The 26,086-nt window shown below is 39.4% G+C and overlaps 1 protein-coding gene across 6 annotated transcripts in view; it reads right to left on the reverse strand.

Moving 5' to 3' along the window:
• Nucleotides 1-1,724: 1,724 nt before the first annotated feature.
• Nucleotides 1,725-26,086, reverse strand: part of LOC121871797 (15-hydroxyprostaglandin dehydrogenase [NAD(+)]-like) — a 56,520-nt gene continuing 32,158 nt past the window's right edge. For all 6 annotated transcript variants that reach the window (XM_042374294.1, XM_042374288.1, XM_042374289.1 and 3 more), the window contains 5 exons: nt 9,144-9,267; nt 7,315-7,421; nt 4,129-4,302; nt 3,785-3,939; nt 1,725-3,181 (listed from right to left, as the gene is read on the reverse strand). In XM_042374294.1, coding sequence (XP_042230228.1) covers nt 3,067-3,181; nt 3,785-3,939; nt 4,129-4,302; nt 7,315-7,421; nt 9,144-9,267 — 675 coding nt within the window. In that variant the 3' untranslated portion in view covers nt 1,725-3,066. The remainder of the gene's footprint in view (nt 3,182-3,784; nt 3,940-4,128; nt 4,303-7,314; nt 7,422-9,143; nt 9,268-26,086) is intronic.

Below are 26,086 nucleotides of genomic sequence, written 5' to 3' on the forward strand. Positions count from 1 at the left end.
GTCCTGCAGAACCCAAGCATATCAAATTTGTGGGCAATAAAAGATATACACTGATCTAAAAGGGTATCTAAGTGAAGAGGAATACTGCTGATGTTATGGCTAATTAAGGAGAAGGAAGGAGGGAGAAGAAGACTAGAACTAAACTCGGGAAAGTCGGGAAAGTAAAAGGTACAATTGGGGTTGGTGTAACCCAGTGAGTTGTGTAGAAAGGCATCAGGGTCCATGAGGAAGTATTGTGCCGACACCATGGGTGAAGGGGGTGTAACACATACGGTCTAGTACATCTGAGGGAACGACATCAACACCGTCAGTGTAGGGATATTGGTACTGATTAAAGGAACAGTTAAAACTCGAGATCACTTGGGTGTGAAAAAAGATCAGCGAAAGTTATAATAGTGGTGGGTAACGTGCTCACAAGTGCTACAACCAACAGAATTAAAATGACTGGTATTGTTGAGGGTGATTCCCAGTTTGAGTGGTCCAGTGGTTTGGGTGTTCGCTCCCCTCTGTAGTGAGTCGGATCTTTAACATGTTGGAATAAAAAATTGTCTGAGTTTCTGCAAAAAGAGTAGCGGGTTATTAAGGTCATTTGGCGTGGTTTCATTTCTCCACTAACTGACTCGTATAGGCCTCTGACGGGGGAGGGATACACCACAGCATTTTAAGACTAATAATATTACAGTCAGACCTCTCCTGAAACAGATAAGCTCTATAAGAAGTGTGCCCATATACCCATGATATACCGTACTGTGTATGTTTACTCCTGTGTACTGTACATGTTGGCCCTTCTCTCTTGCCTCACGTACACCAACCTTAGCCGATGCAGGTTTTGAAGGTTCCAAGTGTTCCCTGAAGAAGGCAGTGATGGGTAGGGAAACACCGGGTAACACTGAAGTCCATTTATTAACGGATAGGAGAAATGCAAGTGGTGACGTGCGTGTGCCATGCACAGCCCACAGAGTCAGTGCAGTGTTGCCACGTGATTACATATACAGTATAATGCTACTCGGCACAGTAGCTTAGATACATAACCTACAGGTTTTGCGGACTTTTTTGGGGGGGTGATGCACTTGATCCTGGTGCCTTAAGGAAACAACGAAGAAATTATATCTCAAAAGAGGAAGTCGTATGATTTTTTCCCCTTCATCACCCAGAGTTAAGCACTACTCAAGACCCTTTCAAGTTAATGGTGGAATGAATAGTGTTCTTCATACTCTTAAGCTCTTGAGCAAGACTTCCTGGAATCAGGTCTCGGGCATATTACCCATATGTTCAGGGTAGGGTTGGAAACTGCTTGGAGAGCATTCCCAGAGTCGAGGCGCCTCGCCCCTGATCGAAAAACGTTAGGAGATGCGACAAGCTTGCCACTCATCCTGACCCATGAAATCTACTTTCCCTCTGACATATTTTTCTCAGCTTTGCTGCTTATTAATTTACTTTCAGTATATACAAAGAATATTCAAGTTAATGAAATAGTTATGATAAAAAATATATAACATCAACTTAACCCCGTGTACTTTAGTGTTATCCATTATTTCCGGTTATCTGACTTTTTCTTTGACTTTTTTCCGGTTTCCTGGGATTTTTCTGTCGTTACTCACAAGTTATAATCTTGCCGCGGATATAATCTGCTGGATGATAAGCCTTTGCTTATGTGAGGAAATTTCTCGAGCCTGTGCTGTGCTCTATGGTGTATTTAACAGAAGGAAAATTATACAATCATATAGAAAGGTATTATTTATTAATTCAGTTTGGTCTTTTCTTGTTTGATGAACAATGTTTTTTTAATGAAAACACATTAATATGGCGTAGTTTTATATTCGATTTCCGAAAATTACTGACAATGGTAAAAAGATTTAGGGCTTTGAATAGAGGTAAGGCCATAAGAGGCTAGCCGCTTTGGTGTTTTCGGTGTTCAGTATGTTGTGGTGTTTTCGAAAGCTATTCGTAACCTTTTCCTCGGTTAGAAACATTAGGTGAAGTTTTCAATTATTTGTTTGGTGTTTCTCCGAAAAATAGATATTTTCGAAATTAAAATGTAAAACTATGTCAGTCTAATAGCAATATTGTACAGATAATTTTGACACAGATTGCCCTACTTAATGTTTGTACATTATATACGAGACTTAATAAAAACGAGCTTGTATATGTGCAACTCTCGAAGTCGTAAAACTGGGTAGTGTATAAACATGTACGGTATCTAAAATAACTCTTTTGCTAACAAAATCGTAATAAAGGTACAATAACTACTGCTTGTAAGAATAATAAAGGTAAAACTTATGAGTTAGTTCTTATACAGTATTTTGGCAAATACAAAAATAGTTTTTACATTAAACTAAATACACACACGTTACCATCTAACAAAAAGCTGCCTCATATATCTGGTACAGACAGTCACGTGATGTGAGCTATCAAGGAATCTAATTAGCATAAAAAGTAATGTAATATTTCATTCTTGGCGCAGTATGATCACTGTTGCATTATAGTCTGGCCTGGAAATGTACAATCTGTCGCGTACAATGATAAATATGATACAATTTTGTTTTGGTGAGCTCAAAATATATTAAGCAATATGTAAATTGATATTATTGCAAAAGATATATGTGTAACTATAAATAACATATCGTCAACATATGTACAGTATTTTGAAACGTACAAAGTTGTCGTTCTGTAGGTTGGCGATTTTTGACAATTTTCGTCTGGTAAATCTCCAGATTTATTTACCGAGAGAGAAATCTATATTGATATTGAAACGGTTTATTTAGCCAGAAAAGTAAAAACACAGTGGACAATAATAACAATATTAACCTGGCTGAGCCAATTGAGAGACCGTACACCTGACAAACACACCAGGACAGCACCATCAGATCCTTGTGAACAGCTCCGCCGGACTACCATAGGCTCCACCTTGTGACTAGGTTGAGTTGCACCATAGCTGCAGATCCACAACTTCAACACAGAATAAAATCAAGTCGGCTTAATTAGTTGGTCCACAAGACCAACATCCAGTCAGACCAGGCAATCTATGATTCAGCTATTGGATATAAGGATGGAGTGGGCTGAGACTTATGAAAGAGGAGCGTCCACATAGTAGGGGTCTTTTTCAGCCTCGACCACCATACACCCGCCATTCCGTCCCTCTTCTAGCAGCTTCATCAAGGCATTCGCCACCGTCTCCGCTCTGTAAAGTCACAAACCTGGTCAATTTATTGGAATTTCTCGCCCTTATGGATATATCCATATAGTTCTAGAATCTAGATGGAACTTTGTCTCCTATAAATAATTGAAGCAAAAATATTTCCTGCACAGTATAACAGTTCCTATTACCTGTAAATTATTTTTAATTTCTAGAGAATAAATGACGGAGAAGTAAGGTTGTGCCATGGAGTTCCTTTGTTAAACTATCTTTAGTGAGCTGACGGACGAAATTGAAAATGGCAAGGTTGATCAAGAAATGATCATTGGCTGCGTTAGTGTGCGATTTGTCATCATATCAGGCAACATCCAAACTGTCAGGAAGCTATTATAAATGCCGGTGGTACCGTAAAACTCTAGTGATAGCTAATAAAACGAAGTTATATGAAAATTAGAATAAAATTACTAAAATTATGTATATAATTATTAATTATTAGGACGGCTAAAAATTACAACTAAAGCTTGAAATGTTATACTTTTGTTATTGCTGCAGTTATTGTATGATTGACTGCAAACAAATCTCAATTGGGCGAGACAGTTGGCTGGTTACGTTAGTTAACTTGCGGAGCTAGAAATTCCAGATACTCACGACATGTCCTTGAGTGTGCCGGCGAACTTGCTTAAGGCTTGGGCTACTTCGGTGGAAAAAGCAGACTTGATGGAGTTGACGAGAAGGTCGGTCTTCACCAGACTAGGACACAGCGCCTGAACTTTGACACCACTGACCTTGAGGTGAAAGTCCGACTGTGGGAACACAAAAGATCCGTTTTGTAGACTATACATGGATGTGTTAAGCGGGCGCCATAATTGGGGGATATTTGAGCATAATAATTAGATTACTAGTAAACCGAGTTGAAATACTTTCTACAATAATAAATTTCAAGCATATGTTTTTGATTAGATTAAGAATAAAAACCTTAAGGCTAGACTTACCCCTAAATTCCTGGTGAGGCCGACAATGGCATGCTTGGTGGCACCATAGATGGGTCCAAAGGGCGCCGCCTTGAGACCCGTGATGCTGGAGATGTTGACTACCACACCTCCCTCGCCACCCTTGTTCACGCCTAATTTCTCCAGACCCAGCAGCGTCCCCCGCATGCACCCGCCCTGTACCGTGAAGAGCGTGGGTTAGTATCTCGAGGATTTCGAATTGTTATACATTTGTCGACATATGTGCAGCCATATGTGAGAGGAAGTGTTGGAAACAGGATTGTAGTGAGAGCATACCCGGGTAGCAATCCATTTACCCATCCGGGCTGGGGTTTTTATTAGTATATTTTCATTTTTATGTGTACACTTTTTTTTTACCCTTTTGGTACCTGTAAGAATTACAAGACAGTTCTACTGATGCATGATTATTGATATTTACGGTAAAGTTGCCTGTTTAGAAATAAAATTTAAGCACAGTAAATTAAAATATATTGCATCATCCACAAGGACAATAAAAAATTATGGAAAATAATTTGATAATAAATTATACGGTAAAGTTTCACATAATGAATGCACATCGATATTAATTTTTTTCCATGTTAAACTGAAATAAATGTAATTTTCATGAATATATGTCAAATTGTATAATAAATGTAAATAAAACAATCTTCTAATATTCTCACTTCTGCATTATGTATTCTGGATGATTTAAGTCAAACAAATCAAAACATTATACTTGTAATTATTATGAAAGAGTACAGTATAATATATGTTAAATATATTGCATGTGAAATAATTCCCATATATACCTCGGAAAAAATTAGAAAGGGAGACGGAGACAAATAAACAACTGTATAACGACACAACTTATACAATAAAGTATGTAATGGTTCGATCACAGCTGTCCGATCCGGCTCTTCAAGACACTTGTGGCGAGGAAATTGATATCATATTTCAATCTCATATTTAATAAGTTCATGTCATGCCGTTCATAATATATTTATGTATTCTTGGAAAGCGCTTATTGTAATAATTGTATTTGTATAAATTTTTCTCCATTTATTTATAAGCAATGGGAAAAAATCCTTGCCAAAATACCAAACTGTTCCAACGTTACCTCACAATTATTTCCTAACTTAAAATGATGCTCCAACACTCACGCACACTTGCATGGAAACATACGCACGCGCTCGTGAAGAAAGTCGATTTCAACGGGGTCCCTTGCCGTTTTTATTAATTATAAAAAATATTACATCAATTTGTGAAATCTCATACTGAAGGTATAGCTAATGCGGTAGCATGTGTATTGGATCGCTGTAGACCTTTCAACTGCCATTACGATTGTCATCTGAGTAGACTTAGCTTATTATATATTTCAAATGACGTTTCTTTCGATTATTGATTGTTTGCCCGCAAAAAAAAACCTTGTTTTTTAACTGGTTCACCACAGGATCGCATTGGAAAGTCTTTCATTTCATAGAAATGAATAAATAAAACATTTTATATAGATTTCTATTTCCAGTGCCTCACAGGAAATGTAAAATGAATAATTTCATTAAGTAAACTTAATAATACTGTCACTTATACAACTGCATTTACAGACAAGCATTGACACACACAGGCACACGCACACACACACACACACACTACAGGTAGCAGCGAACCGATGAGTCTGCTTAATCCCACAGCGAATTAAAACAGCAGTTTGTGTTGCTTGAAATCAGCGTCTTTAGAAAGAAGTCTGTTTTCCATCGGTTACATACAACTGGATTAATCACCCGAAAGGGATTAAACGTTTGAAGATATTAGTATAAATTAATGATAAACAGTCAACCTCATAAACAGCCTGCACACAGCTGTGCCCGATGCATGATGTTCTTTAACATACTTACCGATTTTTACTTCTGTTTAACTGTAAGCATAAATTCATATAGGTTGGCCCATTGTTCTATCCATTTTAAAATCAAATTAACAGTATACACCAGCAGAAAGGTATAATATAATACGAAACAACAAAGCCCAACCATTAATTAAGCAACGGGGAACTAAGTAACCTATCACTGTTACATTCATTCATAATTTTTACTACGTAGTATAGTAAACAAATAGCCTCGAGTTGCCAGCTGTCTCCAGCAGTGTTCGAAGAATCTTGAACGAGACTGTACATGAAAGCAATAAGAACTTAAAGACTATGTCAACACTCAACAGTGTCTGAAGACTACAGCACCAGCATGTTACAACAAGTATGCTGTACATGGCCTATGGTCAATAACCACTCAAATCTTTTTATGACAGCTTTAATTTTAATGTTATTACTACAAATAATAGAATAATTAATCATTATGTTTGGTAACTCCAGTACATTGGTGTTTTTTATATACCTGTATAACACGATTTAATGTTCCCCAAAAAACCGGGTTGAAAAAGAAAACAAACAGAAAACAGGTGGGTTGGACTTAATAAAAACACTCGTTTTTTTTTACAACTCTGGTTAGAAAGAGGAGAAAAAACATAAATGATGATCTCCTTGAAGAGCGATCCCGACCCTATGGTTACTGGCATTGCAGAATTCATAGTATGTAAAATTTATAATAAAAATACAATTTAAAATAATAAAACCAATAATAATGATAATAAAGAAATAAAACAAGAAAAAGATCAAAAGTGAGAAACAATATATGTATGTTGTGTTGTCAATAGTAAGAGAAACAATTGAGACCCTGCAATTGTGTGCAAATGAGGCAAAAAGGTCAGATCAACAGCCTGGGACTTGGTCAAAATTCTCGTGATGCCATATGGCAGCAGGGTCTACCATTAGACAACACATTATGCTTCCAATATCTTCCCAGGCGGTAGTACCTCCCTGTTTGATAGCTGCCTATTACCTACTACCTACTTTTGTAGATAACTATTAAGGCAGAGGCTGGGGCCGTGGGTCATTTTGGTGTATGACTATAGGTGACTGGGGTGGATATACTGGCTTAGGATGTGGATTGAAGTTCTTGAGGAGGTAAAAGGGAGGTTTTAAGAGCTAATTACAGGATGGAGGCGTATAAACTCTTGCGGGGAGAAAGGCAGGTTCTGTGAACTTACAAAAGGACGTCACATGTCTGTGTTTTAAGGTGAGCGTACACCACTAGAGTTGGGAGTGCGTAGTCAAGCGTCTCGGTGTCGTAGGGTATAACTTACCAGATTGACATTGATAGTCTTCTGCCAGTTCTGCTCGTTGCCGATACCCGCGTTGTTGATGAGGAGGTTGACCTTGCCAAACTTCTCCTCTGTGGTCTCCCACGCTCCTGCAGGGTGAGGGACGGACCTGACTTAATTGCTCCACACTTATAGTTTATTCCAGGCCCCTCACTCATTACAAAACAGAGAAAAATAATACTATACGTAGCGACAGTGGGTCTCTTATACCCGAAGACCAGTTAGGGACACTACGAATACAACACACAGTAAACTACGGCTTTTTTCGGCAAACAACGAGGCAGTGTGCCAGGAACTGCACTTGGCCGACTTTACTCATTCACAGCTGGTTTGACTAAGGATATCCTGTAATATCAGGACCGCCGCAAACCTATAACCGCCCACGCCCATAACACACACGATCCTACAGGCTGACACTTGTGTTCATAACTGATGCCAGACATAATAGCTTAACAGTTAGTCATGCCATGGCACTAACTTCACCCCATAATTTAATGTGACCATTCACAATGTAGAAAGAATGTCCATAGAATTTGAAAAATGCATATTGATTGGTTAAATAAATAAATCTGAATGACAAGGCCGAGTAAGTCCGTTTATGCTTGGGGCCTCAAGCATAAACTGACTCCGAGCCTTGAGGTATGGTGTGTGAGGAACAAAACAGTCGTGGTGTCGTGGCGGTATAGGAGAGCATGGCGTTCGTATTTAAGTATTAAATCCTCGGTAATGTGTGTGTGTGTGTGTATCGTCCTTCTCACGGCATTAACTAAGTGTAGGGATATGATATATATTCATATATTATGGCCTATGTCTTAATAAAGCAGAAACATGTTGACTATTCTCCTTAAGAGGGGGTCGAGTCAACGCATGCAAGAGGTTAACAAATCTCACTCGGCGATCTAATTCAGTATACTCAAATAGTCGGCAACGTGATAAGGTGGTAATGCACATTACTCAGTATTGGAAGAAGAAAAAAAAAAGAAAATATTAAATCTATTTTTTATTTAAATCGATTTTTTTCATCATTTATCGGTACATAAAAATAAAATATTTTCTCCATCTAAGTCTTATTGAAGGTTAAATGAAAGAAAATTTAGGTATCAAAGCTTTTTAGGATACAGGCATCCATGTAACGACATACTCGTATAACTGATAAATTAAACCACTTGTTTCCAGCCGAACAAGTGAAAAAAATATGGTTAAAATTGTCTCTGCTGACGACGTATATGTGAAACAAATGACGTATAATGAATTTTTTCCTACATTTGTTAACGATGTATACGAGAAATGACGTATATCAGGACAACATATCACAAGGACCCCTGTACTACATCTTAAATAGGTGTATAATATCCATTGTAGCTATGTTACTACAAAGAATCTCGGGATAAAAACAATAAATTTCAATTATTTGCAAAGAAAATTATTTTGCTTTAAATCGTGATTATTTTTCACTCGTTTAAATCGATTTAAATTGTGTTCAGAATTATATCAACCCTGGCATTACTCTATAATTGTTATCCTTCTAACACCTGCCAAATCTGATGGGAAAAAAAAACATTGATTTTTTGTTTACCGAGAGGTACGGTAACAGGAACCAGTTACAAATATTCCGTCAATCGTCTATATTTTATTAATAGCTTTGCAGAATTGTCTTCGTTAAAAATCTAAAGTGGTCTCGTTTTTTAACATTTTTGTGGAAAATTGAGGACAGACGTGCAGACAAACAAACGGAAAACAATGTGTTAAGTTTCCACCTGTAGGGAAATAAAACATACAGTCGAAAGTGGAGCCGGAATTAGTTGTCTTACCCTTAAAGTCCTCATCTTTGGTCACATCACAGTGTGCGAAAATGACGTTGTCAGCTCCGTGTTGATCCTGGAGCTCCTGAACCGTGGCCGACCCTGTTGCTGTGTCCACGTCAGCCACGCACACCTGCAACAAAACCCCAGGGTCAGTCACAGAGGGAAGAGGGCAATAGATGTGAAAGAAAAGGTAAAATATAGAAGATGGGATATAATAGAGGACGATGGAAAGAGGAAGACGACGCTGGGAGATGAAGGGGAAAAAAGGGATGAAATAGCGAGATATATTTTTTTATTATATGATATTTGAAAAACCTCACGAAAACATCACCCGTAAGAATAACTGTCGGGAGCACCGTCTTGATTACGTGTTTGTCTTAGGAAATAGTTCAGGAAGGAAGATCCGAGTACCTCCGACGTAACGTATTTGTTGTCATTGGGATCTGTGTGGTGGCTGCGGGCGGTGTTATGGAGGCGAGGGTGTGGGTGGTTGCCTGGTGGTTAGGAAGGAGGAGGGTGTGGGTGGTTGGCCGGGTGTTAGGAAGGAGGAGGGTGTGGGTGGTTGGCCGGGTGTTAGGAAGGAGGAGGAGTGTGTGTAGGTGGTTGCCTGGGGGTTAGGAAGGATGTTGGTGATGGCCGCAGGGGAGAGGGGGTAGGAGGAGGAGGAGGGGGGGTGGTAGCATTGGTGGTGGTCTTAGTGGGAAAGGCAGGTCATGACGGATAGAGTTGACTTTTATGACCAGTCACTTTGAGAACAGTGCACAACATGCACCATTGACGCTTCAGGCTTCTACGCCCTTGACTCTTCAGGCTTCTACTCCCTTAACTCATGAGATATAAAGGCATAAAGGCAAGCATGAACTTAGCATGCTTCCCTGTTGGGCGCTGTAAACGCTTCTGCGCTTCACCTTGCACAGGGTGTAAGGGGGTGTCCAATAAACTAGCCCCCTCGTGGGCAATCTAAGAAATCTAAAATCTGCGGGCTCTCTTATTTATGTCTTTATTTTACCTTGTCCTCTTTTTTGTGTGATTGAAAGGGGTAAGACGAACGTAAAGCAGTATTTAAAGTTGGTTATATAGTAATTCAGTTTTGTTTTTGTCTGAAAGATAAGACTTATAAAAAGTTAAAATGGCGTAAAGTTATCCTCTCTAGACAGTGTGATTAATTCAAGAAGTAATATAGACGGATAATGAAGAAACAAGGAGAAAATAAACTAATAAAAATGAACCAGGAAAGATCGTAATCAGTTTCAGTATCCTAGTACAGTACGCGCAAGTAAAAGGTTGTCCATCACACCACGTGGATAATCAATTTGTGTCGGCAGAGAAACCCCTTGATTGTTGTCCTGTCATGAACTGCTGAGGGAATAATATTTTAACCCCAAGAATAATACCCATTTATGATCTGCATTTTCTAAGTATTCGTTGTAAAGCTAGCACGTCCACACGAGCCGCCAAACGTGTCTCGTGTTACTATTCATCAGAAAACAAGTTTTTATGTACTCTACGCACGACAACACCACCAGCATCCTAATAATTTACTGTGGTGCCCTATGACGTAGATTAGCCCGAGTCATTAAAGTGTCAAGACATCCATGGAGAGTGGGCCGGTTGAGCGAAATAAAGTTTTCAATCCTCACACGGCTTATCTGTTGGCAAGTATTGAGTGTATTATCTACTGCAGTAACCCACTGAAAAGTAGTTTCATGTGTGAGCCGCATGGGGACTGTCTAGCTCATTTTGTCAGGTATGGGCTAAGTGTAAACTGTAGAAGAAACATTATTATGTGTTTGAAAGTGTTATACGTACTGGGTGAGAGTAAGTTTATTAATGGGAGTTCATCAGATACAAAGATAAACGTGACAGAAAGGTTTATTACCAGGAGCGGAGTTTACTCGTGGTAGACACTTAAAAGACCTTGCAAATGCAACAGGACTGTGGCAGACGTACGTTCAAGTGACTGCTGTTGTGGGAGATGACGTGATGCTGTAAATGGCAAAGATGCGGTGGAGTGTATAGGAAAGCCCTTGACGTCGAGAGCAAGTGCAAAATCACTAAGACACTATGCGAGTAAAGTTGATGTGTTTTCAGTGTTGTTTATTACGACTACAAAAATTAATTTGTCTCTGTTTTTCGAGGCATTTAATAATGTACGGTAGTGTTGTATCACGTTACCACATCACAGAAAATGGACGGTACATCGATGTGTTGCGTCACAACATCACTCGGGATGGACAGTACAGTATTGTATCACATCACCGCAATATCAGGCGTCCCAGAGAGTTGACGTTAGAATGAGAGGTGGCTGCAGTAGTCCCTGTTAATAATTATGAAGAAAGAGGACAGGTTGGCCGCCCCTCTCAACAGAGGCTCTCATCTAGTAACCAGGGTACCTGACCCTCCTCGCCGAAATCTGAGGACTAAATTAGCACCTTAGCTATAATGTGTATGACTTGACTCAGGTTTAAGAGTGTTTATCTTGTTACCGGTCTGCACGCTTTTCAACAATGTCACTAAGCTTGTTTTTCAGCGTCCAATATTCGTGAATGTAAATGCAGTAGTGTGGGTTACAACGCTACTCGTGTGGGTTCTACCTTAAATTTTACATTCATGACATGAGTGTTTCCGTTATGTTATGCTATGCTATGACAAACGAATCGCAAACTGCTATGTAATTTTACATTTGCTTAGCATTCTCATTCTCCTGTTGCAAAATTCTATGCGAGTCCCGTTCACTAAATTCTTATCGGAATTCTAAAGTTTGACAGAGTGGCATTGATGTCTAATGGTACCTTTTGATACATAAACTGGATCTTGGGAATGATAGAGACTTGGTTTTTATTTTGTCCTTTGTTATCTCTTACTCTTCTACACCCTATTCTCCCAGCCTGTTTATTATAGTTGTAAGCGCAAACGCCCACCCATTCACACATACACGACACACACAGACTGTAGGACGTACTAAAAATAAGATGGTTGATTTCCTGTTATTTTTTCTTTAACTAGAGCAATGTAAGTATAGTCACTTAAATTAATTCAGGTTAAGATACATTGTTAGGTTAGACCGTTAGACTAAGGTAAAGACAGGGTGAATTAGGCAAGGTTATGCTATGTTAGATTAGATTAGGTCTGATATTAGTTAATTTATAATAATCTTCCCAATCCCCATGGTCATCCGGATATTCGTTCTACTAAGTTCTATTTTTTTTTTGAGGGGGGAGGCTATATCCATGTAGTGTTCCTTTTTATAAACAACCCATGAAAATTACGAGAGAAAGTGGTACAGTATTTAGTACACTTACATGGAAGTTGCAGATTATAAGTGATTAGTTTCAGGTTCACAGGTGTTGACAATAGCCTTCGTCCTGATCGATGCAGATGTAAGATTATTGATAAGAAAAAAGAACACACGGCCTGTATTTGGTCTAATAATGTCCGAAACCATAAGTTTATAACGTCAACAAAAGCTCCTTATTTCTAACCTTGAAAAATAACAGAAAATAATAAAATTTAAATTGTTTAGAGATAATATTATTACCGCAGCATGGAGACTAATGGTTATTTGGGGGACTTAATAGCGCGGGTGATTTGGGTGAGGTGGGATACAAGAGTGGTTGTACTGTACCGAACCTCTTGAAGGAAGGTATGCAGCGAGAAGTGAACTTCGGCACCTGGTGTTACGTAATGGTCAACATCTGTGGATTTCATAGTACTATGAAACCTCAACAAATTATACTTAATGTGATATGCCTTTATTAGTTCCCCTGCCAACTTTAGATGGACATGTGGCGTCATTCTCGTCGCTGTCAGTGTAAATATATTGATTTATGTACACCTGTGTCTTCAGGACGAGTAACATGGTCTCTGCAATCTATTTTGAGTTCTTCGCATTTCTGTAGTTACTTACCCGGTATGCAGGATAGACAGACTACCTGAACACTTACTATAATTATAATGTAATAATAAACAGTATATATAAATCTCAAGAACTAGGAAAATTGTCGATCGTAATTGTATAAAAATTTTCGTAGCTTTAACTTTTATAATTTTTTATATAAACCAAATTTGTAGACGTGTTTGTTCTGCAGGATGTGAAGAACCACACACACACACACACACACACCAAATATCCGAAAATTCTTTGCTGTGATTTGATGTAGATACTGCATGCGTCAAATCCGGGTACAAACGCTGTGCTAGCCGCCAAATTGATGGATTTAGGTAAGAAAAACTAACCAAGGCATTATGATTTATGGCACGCATAATATGCTGAAATTATACGATATTACTACCAAGGACGGTTACTGCGTGCAGGGTCCTCCTCTCACTCCTCTACCCTGAGTTGCCAGTCAACTAGATTTTAATTCAGGTGTTATAGGCTAGGCATTAGGGGGGGGATGTTTGTCTTGTCAGTCCGTCTTTCTATCCGTCCGTCCGACTTTGGGGAAGGCTACTTATTTCGAGAAATTAACTTCAGTTCTCTCTATGAAAGATTCTAAAAAATAGCCTCCATACGCGCTCAATTCGGCCTGTCTGCCCGACTGCACAAACTGGTTTGCGCAGTCCAGTTTGTGTATGTGTGGGGCCAGTTTGAACTGAAGGCATAGCTCGCGAACTGAACTGAAGGCATGGCCTACCTAAAAACTGACAGTACAGGCCTTGTTTGTTGTTTCTGCTTCCATTGCAGTTGTGGCCTGACTGGCACGGTGGGAAATAGTCTGACGCGCTCCTTCTACTGTACAAGGTGGTGTGGACAGAGTTTATTAAAAGATATCGGGCAAACCCTTGCCCGTGGAAAATAAAATGCTGTGACTATTCCAACAGAAACTATTTATTCTGTCAAATCAATTCCTCTGGTCTATTTCCATGAAAGATTCTGAAACTTGGAAAAACTTTTGAAGGGGCAGGGTTTTAATAATTTCGAAACCTATTGTAATTTATGAGGGCAAACATGTTGTATAAACAAAATTCTTGAGGATGGTGCTAATACACAATGCATAAAGTAGTAATATGACTTGTCCTGGCAGGCGTGCCTGTCTCCTTGCCTCGCCTGTCAACTGAATATTTGGTAACTTGATTCCTCTGGGTGGTGTTGTTGCTGCTGTTGCATGAAATAAACGACCATTATTCTTGTGTGGCGTAGTGGAAGATCTTACTTAGCGGTCTGAGTCATGTCTTAGAATTAGAGTGTGTTTATTTAATATAACCAGTTTATTTTGCCAGTTTGGGCTGAAACAATACTGAGAACAAAAAATTATTCAAAATAAAAGTTCCGACAGGCAGCAACAAAAACAAATTCCCACTGTAATATTACAAACCAATCCCAATGCTCGAGAACTGGTGAATATAAATCAGGTTTGGTCATCCTTGAAACTATGCATTATACTGTAGATGGAGGCCATTCAACAAAACGGATTCTGAAACCTCATGGCCGTATGTGTGTGACTCGCACTGGTAATGTGAGAGATTCAACATGAAAGAGGACACAATGCGACACTTAACTCCCGCACGCCCGTCGCCTAACACCCCGCAATGTGTTTTGTTCCTGAAGGCTGGGGAAGAGTGTCGTTTTGTATATTTAATTACCCTTTTCTCATCGCTTTGATATCTGTATGTCAATTGTTTTTTTATTTTACTATAATTATTGTGATCTACCGACACCCAAGAGATCTGTGCTTTGTACATTAATTGTCGAGTAGAGCTGCCAGTAGACTAGTGTGTTACATGGAGTACACAGCTGACGCGAGTGACGAGTATCACCCATCGTTGAACCAACACTATTTATTTATTTTTTAATTTTTTTTGCTCGGGACACATACAAGTAACAGTAATAACCGTGATTAGTGTATGAACATTAGAAGAAAAAAAAATAGTGAAAACTATGAATCTAGTTCGTCGCCTGTCTATGTGAATGTTTTCAAGGTCTGGCTTCATGCCAGGATGAAAATCAACAAACACAAGTATAAATGTTCAGTAAGCCTCTCTAAATCGCGTTCTCTTTTAATATGCAATCTAATGCCACGGTGGCGTTAGTTTACTTCAGCGCTTGACTGTGGCACCGCGTCCCTGGTGGTCCCTGTAGTCACGTTGTGTGTGGGAGGCGGCACTGTGAGACCACCCGCCGCCTGCATTACGTCACAGATCATGTGATTGATATACCAGGCTACTAGTTAAATGTGCTGATGTCTTCTCCGTGTCGATGACGGTCACATTCATCTTGTATCATTTAATTATTAAGACAAACTATAGGCTGAAATGTCTTACCTCCCTCCTATTATTTTAGGTAGAAGATAACGTTACTACACTACTGTATATCGTCATATTAACGAATTTGGAGCTGGAGGCAAAATTCTCTTGTTAGATAACTTATTTTAACCCAACCCCATAACGTTCATGTAACGTAACGTTAAAATGTTACATGGCAGTATAACTTTACAATAACGGAATATTAACTACTTGGGACACCCAGTACATAATTTAAACTAATCAAATCTAAGTCGCTTTGGTTAATATTGAAGAGATACCCATCCCAGCCTAATTTGTTTTGATGGATCTTTTCTAGCTATACTTTCATCAGAGTTCGGATATGATCTTAATTTCTTGGGCAAATACTTCGTTTGATAGATATTTAGGCTAGGCTCGCACTAGTGGTTCAACTTCGTCCTTCCTAGCGGTAAACTGCTCGATTTGTCCTCCGCTCAGTTTCTGTTTACGAGCCTCTCGGTCAGATCGGCTTATCTCGCGTTCAAAAAAAAAAAAAAAAACGTAAAACTACACCATATATCGTCAATAATTACCCTAGCTTCTACACCTTTAGCAAATTCACGCAAATTCATGCGTGGCCATGCAAGGAACCAAAAAGCAACATTCGTTCTGCGCATGTCATGAAACCCACTGAAAGCCTGCGAAATAAATACCTAGATTGTGGAATATTCTCCAACTCTTTACTCGAAATATCGGATTACAAGTGGTGGTAGATGATTTTAATTATTGCTGGTTGATTATTATAATATGTGGCTTAAAACAAGAAGGATATTGCTCGCTGTCGCTTGCATTTTACGTTGGAAAAAGGAACACTCCCCCTCTCACACCAGTAGAAGAAGTCACACTATATCTATGTAGAAACCGCACATAGGGGCATATTATCGCTATACTAATATATCAGTACTCCCATAAACAACTCACAATATATGCTCAGATATTAAAGAACAATAGTCTTATTGAAACCATATATGAAACCACACCTGGGTAAATATTTTGTGGTGTGACGCTATTATGCGAAATGTCATGTGTGACGTATTTCGTATCGGTAGATATTTTGTACAGCATGTCTCATCCTCGAATGCAAGGAGCAACCATAACAGTACAGTATGTGTGAGAGAGAAGGGTTGAAGGAATGCATCGGCCTCCCAAGGTCAGCACTGAATATTATATTGGGTTGTGCAGCTAATGTTGAACAGAAACTTGCGTCTTTATAGGCGTATCTCTGCTTTCAATTTTTTTTCTTCATTAATTAAACACAAGAGAACACAAGAGAACATAAGAGTGGAGGAAACTGCAGCGGGCCTATTGGCCCATACTGGGTAGTCCCATTTACACCCAACCTCTATTGCTCATATAAGAATCGCTATTGCTCGTATAAGCTCATATAAACAGAATATGTTTACACAGTCAGCTCGCTAGTGGTGATGCCACTGTCAAGGGACATTTTCCTCTGTGATATACCATAATTCCCGAGAGGCATTTTTACGTATGCACAAGATTGGAGCTTATTTTTGTCAAGCTTATGTGAAATAGTTCCCTCCATGATATAACTCCCGCATCAGGTAGCAGTATTAAAATAATTTCTGGTGTTTTTAAGAAAATCTACTCCAGTATTTTAACTTCTGGTTACAGTTATGTACTTTAAACAATTTATTGAAAAATATAATTAAGTCTGTATATTTTTATATTATAGTGGGTTAACGTATTGTATACATGCATATAATGCCAACATAAGAAACGTCTATTATTTAAAGTTAATATGTTATTAATTTGAAAGGCTTTGTTAATGATAACTTATAAGTTTTACCTCCAACCTGATATAACTTTATTATATATCTAGTTGATTATTATCTCGCCATAATGATACATTTATTACAAATGACAAGTGTAGGCTAGAAATATCACGGTATGTAAAAATTAGGTCACGTGTCATGGTCACATTGAATGCTAGTCTGTTGTAAAACTGATGATTCTTATTATACTCCACGCCCGCAAAACATGAATGGGTAACTGGTTAGTTACCCCTAGGAAGAAACGCATTTTACACCAAGGATCCCTCTCTAAGTCCCGCCTTTGTGAAGACAGTTGTCAATACGTGTATATTCCACTTTCTACTGGCAAGCTCAATCTTGAATTAGTCTATGTAAATCAACTTTAGTAATTCGCCAGACCTTCGTCAACTGAGGGTCATCTCTGAATGAGCAGCAGTTGGGTTGTATGTAATTTTTGTCATTGCGTGAGATAGCCACGTCTGGCAACTCAGGGGTATATAAACGTCCGTCGTTACAAGACTAATACCTAATCATTCATAAATAGTGATACTAATAGTACTACTACTGTGATGGTGCCGTTTAGAGAAACGGGTTACCACGAAGGGTGTAGGAATACATTTCCGCGACTGTACCATCAAACAACATTATCACTACCATGACAACAAACATCCCGTTACTATTACTCCTAATATTATGACTCGAGTCATTTTGCCCCCGTTGTGTACAAAATGTGGGCGGTCTTGGCAGTAATGTGGGCGGCAAATGGTCACGAGAGTAAACATGTAGCCCTGAGCCCTGCCACCAGCGACACCATGTTTGTATACTTGTCCATTATTTCGTGAGCTGGGAGTAAATATTTGGAGGAGCCGAACGATGTTGGAATCTACTCCGTCAGTTAGGATAATAATGGCTATTGCTTTTAAGTGTATAAATAAATACTTTAAAATGGTTTAGTTGATTTACACGACTGATAATGTTATGGAACTGTATGAGAGTTAACATTTTGTTGATAAGAACGTGTAAACCAAACTGTGTTCGTTTTAGGCACCGTCTGTAGGTGATGGAGTCATACCAGGGGCTTAAGGTCACTTATATTACGTAAACTTTCACTTGATCCGTGTGTGGTGATCTGTCGTAACTCCTAGGCCACACTACCGGTAATAACGCCACTTTTCCTCAAACTATTGTCTCCACGCCTTTCCACTATGACCCATCCTTCTTCATATCCTAATCTTCACTCTATTAACAGTCTGCCAACATCACCCAAATTACCTCCTACAATTCCTTGCCTCGGCAGACGTGAATGTTATTATTAGCAAAATTACAATATGTCGTTAGTATATTACAATTTCTTGGATATTTTGTCATTAGTGTAACCTGTCTTGAGTGTATGTATCTTTGTATGCGCTTCCTCCTACAAAAGAAAACTTTATTATGGCGACTGAAATTCAAGATAATTATTATTAGTTTAGATAATATAACCGATTATTTGGTTTAAATCCATAACTAAAGATGGTTCTGAAGAGCTTACTGAAACGTAAGTCACCGGGAAATATCGGAAGGTATATTGTAGAATAAAGTAGTACCTGTACTTTTTTAACGTTCTCTTCCGATTTTATGAGGAATTGGAGTTTTGAAGTAGGAGTATAGATACGGGCCAAAAATATTAAGTCCAAGGTTGGCTTATATATTCAGGAGAAAAAAAAAATTGTAAGCTGGTACTGTGGGTACAACCTTGTGTGGGATATGCCTGATAAGTTGGCCTTGATAGCTAATGCTCTTACAGCTGACAGTGTGAAAGGGTTGGTTTATTAAAGAATTCGCCATCTCACTATCACCAATTTTCACCTAATTGGTGTCAAATGAAGCAAAAAATTATTCTCTTCAATTTGAGGACCTCACCGCCGACATCCAAAATATCACGGTAGTACAGTCAACCTTTCTTTACGGGCAGAGTATTAGAAGAAAGGTGTTTATTTCTGGAATAGTTATTGTACAGAGATGGCTGCTTCATGAACCAATGAGGTCTTATCTAGAGCTTCTCTCCTCTCACACCCACGGTTGTGAAGCTGGAGAGTCCATTTATCGTCCACCATTACGGCTGGTGTTGGCTACTGTACACACAGAAGCACCAATCTGCTTTTACGTCATTATTGCTATTCAGCTTTCATTTCCGCCACTTAGCTAGCGTACGTCACTGGGGTCTCCCGGTATCGCAATGGGGGGTGACTGTACTAACCCGAAACCTGCGTGATATGAACCTCACAAATTTTCTCTTGCACTGTATTTATTCATTATTTTACAAGACTGTACTGAATACATTAATGACTTTTTGTCTCTTATATTTATATCTTGTGTTGGCAAAACCCTACTCAGACATCTGGCTTAACCTTCCCACAATCAATAGTGGGTTTTCATTACCTTGACACGCCACTAGTTTCACATTATAATCCGACTCATTAAAAACGATGCCGGTTTACCGTTACTAGGCATTGTTCACGTGGGTGTGTGAATGTCTGCGGTGACACTCGGTAACAGGAGTAGAGGGGAGGCAATGGTTATGTACGGCGTCTTGTAACAATTCACAAGTGATGGTAACCTCCTCTCGTCTTGCTCCACCACACCCACATATACTCTTTCTCTCTCTCATCCGATTTGACTCTACTTCTCACCTTCCACACGCAGTTTTATGGGCCTATCAATGTTACTGCTTTAAGAAATAATTTATGGGCGTTCTTCACAAACAACTGCAAAAACACTTGATAAAAAATACAAAGGTTTAATAATATGTTAAACTAAAAAACACACACACACAAGTTGATCCGTACTTATGTACAATTTGATAATATAAAAGCAGTGTTACAAGCATCCAATTTTCTCCAAGGCTAAACAGCGTTGCCGCATAACTTCCAGACGAATGAATAAGATGAAGCGTGTACGAACAGTGCGAGACACTCTGAATAAAGTAAATTGAAAATATCGTAATGGTATTACCTGTAATTTAGAGATATGTTTTTTAATAATTCAGGTAGATTTAGACGCCACATCTTATTCCATGCTAACCTAACCACGCTAACCTAACCTCACCCCCCAAGGAGCGTTAGGGTGTTTAACTTCAATTGAATTAAGCTAGTGTCTTTAATCTTCAAGTCTTTTTTTTTAATTAGTAAATTATTGAGCATTCTAAATTAGTTACTGTACTGACACCTGTAAAAATTGTCTGTTTTTTCTAACTTTTCGTTGTCATTAAAGATATGATTTAGTCGGTCGGCTTAGTGTCCATCTCCCGTGGTGTTTGTGGCGAGAAGTGTGGTGGTGGTAGTGGTTAGGGCTAGTGGTGGTGGGAAATGTAATGGTGAGGAGTGTGGTGGTGGTAGTAGTGAGGGAGAGGAATGTGGTGGTGGTAGTGGTGAGGGAGAGGAATGTGGTGGTGGTAGTGGTTAGGGCTTGTGGTGGTGGGAAATGTAATGGTGAGGAGTGTGGTGGTGGTAGTGGTGAGGGAGAGGAATGTGGTGGTGGTAGTGGTGAGGGTGAGGAATGTGGTGGTGGTAGTGGTGAAGGCGAGGAGTATGTTGGAGGTGGTAGTGGTGAGGGAGAATGTGGTGGTGGTGAGTGGTGAGGGCGAGGAATGTGGTGGTAGTGGTGAGGGCGAGGAATGTGGTGGTGGTAGTGGTGGGGGAGAGGAGTGGTGGTGGTGGTAAGGGCGAGGAATGCGGTGGTAGTGGTGAGGGCGAGGAATGTATTGTGGTAGTGGTGAGAGCGAGGAATGTGGTGGTTGTGGTGAAGTAGAGGGGTGAGGTGGTGGTGGTGGTGAGGAATGAAATGGTGGTAGTGGCGAAGGCGAGGAATGTGGTGATGGTGGTGGAGGTGAGGAGTGTGGTGATGGTAGTGGTGATGGTGAGGGTGAGGAATGTAATGATGGTAGTAGTGGTGGTGGTAGTGGCGAGGGCGAGGAGTGTGGTAGTAGTGAGGGCGAGGAATGTAGTGGTGGTGGGTGGCAGGTGTGTTCCAGCCGTCTTGTCGCCCCAACCTGTTCTGCCTCCAGTAATACACAAGTCTCTCTCTCTCTCTTTGTCCTTAGTGTAGGAAACGACTCCATCTAGCTCTGTGTTTTACTATGATTACAGATAAAATGTTGAGTTTTGATATATGGGAACGAGACGTGGTTAGGTTTAGTTTTTCTCTCGGTATTGTATGTAAGAAATTTTAACGTTTATTTTCTTCTTTTATCTGCAGAAGCTTAGTTCTCACTAAACCCTTGATTCTAGGGCAAATCATTTATTATTTCTGGTGTGTGTGTGTGTTATACCAGAGTGACGTATAAGCGACCTATTTCCTTAGTAATTCATTCTTAAAAGATTATATTTTAGCATACTCTTCCCACTTCAAAGTAATCCAATTTATACTCCAAAACAACTACTAATAAACACTATATAAAATTTTGGAGCGTTACTGTCGTATCATCGTCACTTAAACCAGCCACCCTGCTTCCCGTGCTTGCCGGACACCGATAAGTGGCAAACTCTTGAACACTTAACAACAATCCAAACACTTAAGAATGAGAGGTGGATCGTGGTCGCCAAACCTAATACCTGAGGAAGCAGCCTTGATTGATTGATTCGTACATTTTATCAGTAACTGTGACTGTACAAAATAGAGGTAATAAGTTGACTTTTATGATAAAACTTGTTAGCTGTTGGCCAAGAAAAGATTGATTAAATTCTTGAGAAAGTATGTCGGTGTTGTAGGACACAGGTCAAGGTCAAAATTGTGCTCCTGGGCGGAGGGAGGAGTTTTATACAAATTTGGCATTAAACACAAGCCAGGTATTAAGAAATATTGTTGCTTCTTGGTTTGTGTTTAGCCATGACCCCATTCTGTTACTTGACGTTATTATCGTTTGTCGGGTAAGAATTTTCTGACAAGTATAAGTTCAGTCATACACCAGGCGTTTGCATCCGCTTGGCGTGTTCTTGTTTACATTATAAGGAAAGGTATATATATATCCAGTCTCTCTAACGTCGCTGTATGGAATTAATTTTTCCGTGAATGTTTGTTCTCCGAGTCTCCATATTAAACTCTCTTGTCTAGGGTGGAGTCGGTCGTTTCTCTCGTGTACAAAGACTTTTATCCTTTATATTGTCTTAGATGTTGTGTGTGAGAGTATGTGGATAGTGGTGGGTCCATCTTCACTATTAATTATTATTTTTAAATATATATTAATGTTTGTTCACGTGATTATATTATTGCTGGTTACACTTCTGGCTTTTGGCTAGTAACGTACCGTACTGCTAGCTATTCTGATAGTTCTTAAGCCTTTGCTTGGTGAACGAGACCATTCTTAAGCCTTTGCTTGGTGAACGAGACCATTTCATGACGCATAACTGTCTAGTACCTAACCTGTCCATAGTCAGACAGACACGCACACGTCCAACACGACTGCTGCACTGTGTACCCCAACAGGCAGAGGACAGTGATAATTTCCCAATAGAAGTGATGTTCGTTGTAAGCAATATGTAGCATCGGTTCTATGTAGAAATTTGCTTGAATTGTCACCATGACCTGCTAACATAATTTTTTTAAGTGCCTTAACTGCTAGTTCTGTTTAGTCCATATTTATACTTTAATTCGTACATTCGTGTCACGCTTATGTGAATTTACACATCCCCTTATATTCTTACACTCCCATACCATGACAAGGGCTGAGCTATCATCAGGTACATTGAGGCACTCCCACTCGTCTCCACGGAGCTGGGATTGTGACAAGTGATGCTTGTCTGACACAGTCACTGCCACACCCACCCCTCTCTCAGACTATCGTTCACTGTAAATGACCGAGAGTGCACAATGTGTGACCCAAGTAATCAACATATGCACCAACAGTTGAAAAGGATCAAGAAACTGGAAAATAGCTTTAATGTCATTTTTTGTTGTATCCTATAACAAATCGGTGTCTTATACAAATCCAGTAGATATTTTCACAAGAGACTGAAGCAAGAGGAAGAGAAGGGGGTAGGAGGTCCAAGCATCATTAAGAGGATTGAGTTTTTTAGGCGGTTGACCCTGAAACATAGTGAGGACTTGTTCCTGAGCGTTCCTCCACGCCTGTACAACTCCCACCCATGATGGGGAGGTGGGATGTATGCACGATATGCACACTTAAGGACAGAAGGTCAAATTCTCCTTGTGGTCGCATTGGCGATTACCTGAATATATATCTGGGTTACAATTGAGAAAGGTTCCTATGTTACATCCCCTCCTTTCTCCCTAATTAGGCCTGAGAGCTCGTGTAGGTACGGTCGTTATATTGCAATTTTGACATCAATTTAGCTTCTTTTTTTTTAGTGACGTAGCGTAAGATAGTCATTTGCATGCTATCCCACACATCTACGTACAATCTTTGAGAATCTGAGCCTTCGAGCTGTTGTATTTAATTTCGTAAGAAATAGCATAAAAAATCTCGCTATTAGTTGGTGGTTGGAATTTTCCTTGATTGCGTTGGCTCTTAAGTCATTTGCTTTTGCTGGATTTTATATTGAACTTTTTCATGGTTGATAGATATTCAGTCACTCAGCGCACTTGACACTCTTGTATTGTATAGCTGCTTTATAGTACAGTACTGGGTATTCCTCCAGGCAGATGTTGGTCAGTTGTCAAAAGATAGATGTGTGAGTGTTAATATTTGTTACTGACAGTGTTGTTGTTTTGTAATGATAAGAATGAGTCATTAGTGTTGATGTATCATCAGCAGTTATGTCTCATTATTAGTGCTTATGCTTCATTACTGTCTGTATATATCACGTCACTAGTGTGTGTGTGTGTGTGTGTGTGTGTGTGTGTGTGTGTGTGTGTGTGTGTGTGTGTGTGTGTGTGTGTGTGTGTGTGTGTGTGTGTGTGTGTGTGTGTGTGTGTGTGTGTGTGTGTGTGTGTGTGTGTGTGTGTGTGTGTGTGTGTGTGTGTGTATGTGTATGTGTATGTGTGTTTTTTAGCGCCCCTTGGTTTAATGTGAGGTGGCGGCTGTGTATCCCGTTACATCCCTGTGCTAGCCCCAACCCGGATGAGAGGGAGATGAGAGTTGGAAACTCCTGTTGCTAAACCTTCCAGAGAGGCATTGTACACGAAGACTCAAGGTTGTGTCTATATCTTCACCTCCTTTGTTGTATGTGATATGATGATGTATAGGGGAGGGCTACCGGGTTGTTGACAAGTATTCATAATATGTATATATTTTCTCTAGTAAATATCTTCCGTAGGGAATTTGTTATATTATATCCGCGAATTTATTATTATTATTATTATTATTTATTATTATTATTATTATTATTATTATTATTATTATTATTATTATTATTATCATCATTAGTAGAAGTAGAAGTAGTAGTAGTTATAGAAGTAGCAGTAGTAGTAGTTGTAGCAGTAGTATATTTACTGTGTTATTAAGTGTTTTTGTTTTTATTACTGATATAATTATTTTGCACTCAAATTGCGGAGCTCATCATGGCAATATAGCACCTTTAATCCGCAATTCTGTTTACCTGTCAACATTTTAGCTTCTGCTTGACAATTCTTAAATCTGACACATGTCTCCTGAACCAGCCTTTATTGTGTGTGTGTGTGTGTGTGTGTGTGTGTGTGTGTGTGTGTGTGTGTGTGTGTGTGTGTGTGTGTGTGTGTGTGTGTGTGTGTGTGTGTGTGTGTGTGTGTTGCCTGGAGAACGCAGAAGTCTTTTGGCTTAGGAGTCAGGAAAAACGTGTTGCTGGTTGGTAGGTGAACGATACGTTTTGTAATATATCATAATTATACCTTCAGTAACTCTGGCTGATAGATCGTGTACAAAGTTCTGCCAAGGATGATCTACTGACTTGTTGAATTACGGGTTTACGTCATGTGGGTTAGTTTCACTTGACTGAAAAACTGGTTTCTGGATCTGCATGTTTTGTATACTGTCTGTGGGGATGATTTTTTGTATGTTTTTATGTGTGAGGTGGCAAACTGCTTTATGTGTGAGGTGGCAACACTGCTTTATTATCTTTTTAGTGTCTCCTGTTGTATAATTATATTTTTTTTTAACTGTGTGTGTTAAATTTATGAATGGAGTCTTGGTTAATACAAAATCGCTTACTCTGTGTGTGTGTGTGTGTGTGTTTGTGTGTGTGTGTGTGTTTGTGTGGATCACGTAAAGATTATGTACCCCAGCATATTTCATCTGAAAATTAAACACCCTAAAGCTACCTAGGTTAGTTTAGATTAGATTAAATTAGATTAGAGTAGGTTAAGCTATGTGAGGTTAAGTTGGGTTAGCGTTAGCTGGGGTTGTCCAATCGCCACGTGATCCATGTCAGGGTTACGGTGTTAGTGTAGTGGTTGGCGGCACAACTAAATGCTTGTCAAAGCCTATAAGATCCATACACATTCTAACGCAAATACTCTTTCTCTCTCGCCAGTTCGAACACTTTCTCTACTCTTTCCACCATTTATTCTCCCCGCTCTCTACTCCCCCCTCTCTTTCTGCTCCCTTTTATTCTCCCCTCTTTCTACTCTCCTTTATTCTCCCCGTTCTCTACTCTCTTCCTGCTCCCTTTTATTCTCCCCTCTCTACCCTCCCCTCTCTTCCTGCTCTCCTTTATTATCCCCGCTCTCTACTCTCCTCTCTTTTCCTGCTCCCCTTTCCTTATTCATCTATCCCTTTATCTTTCCCGACTCTGGTAGTAATTCTACGTTAATATGAGAATTTCTACAAGTGTTACAGAAGTAGTAAATTATTCGGTGGTGTCTTTTGAATGATTGTTCAGAGACACTTCTCAAAACTGTTAAAGTAATGTTAAGTGGTGTAGCTGATGTAAGAAACGGCAAATAATATGTCATCACCGTAACAAATGTCTCTTAAATTATTGCTTGGGGTTTTCTTTTGTT

This window comes from Homarus americanus, unplaced genomic scaffold (genome assembly GCF_018991925.1).
Source record: "Homarus americanus isolate GMGI-L3 unplaced genomic scaffold, GMGI_Hamer_2.0 scaffold39675, whole genome shotgun sequence".
NCBI lineage: Eukaryota > Metazoa > Arthropoda > Malacostraca > Decapoda > Nephropidae > Homarus > Homarus americanus.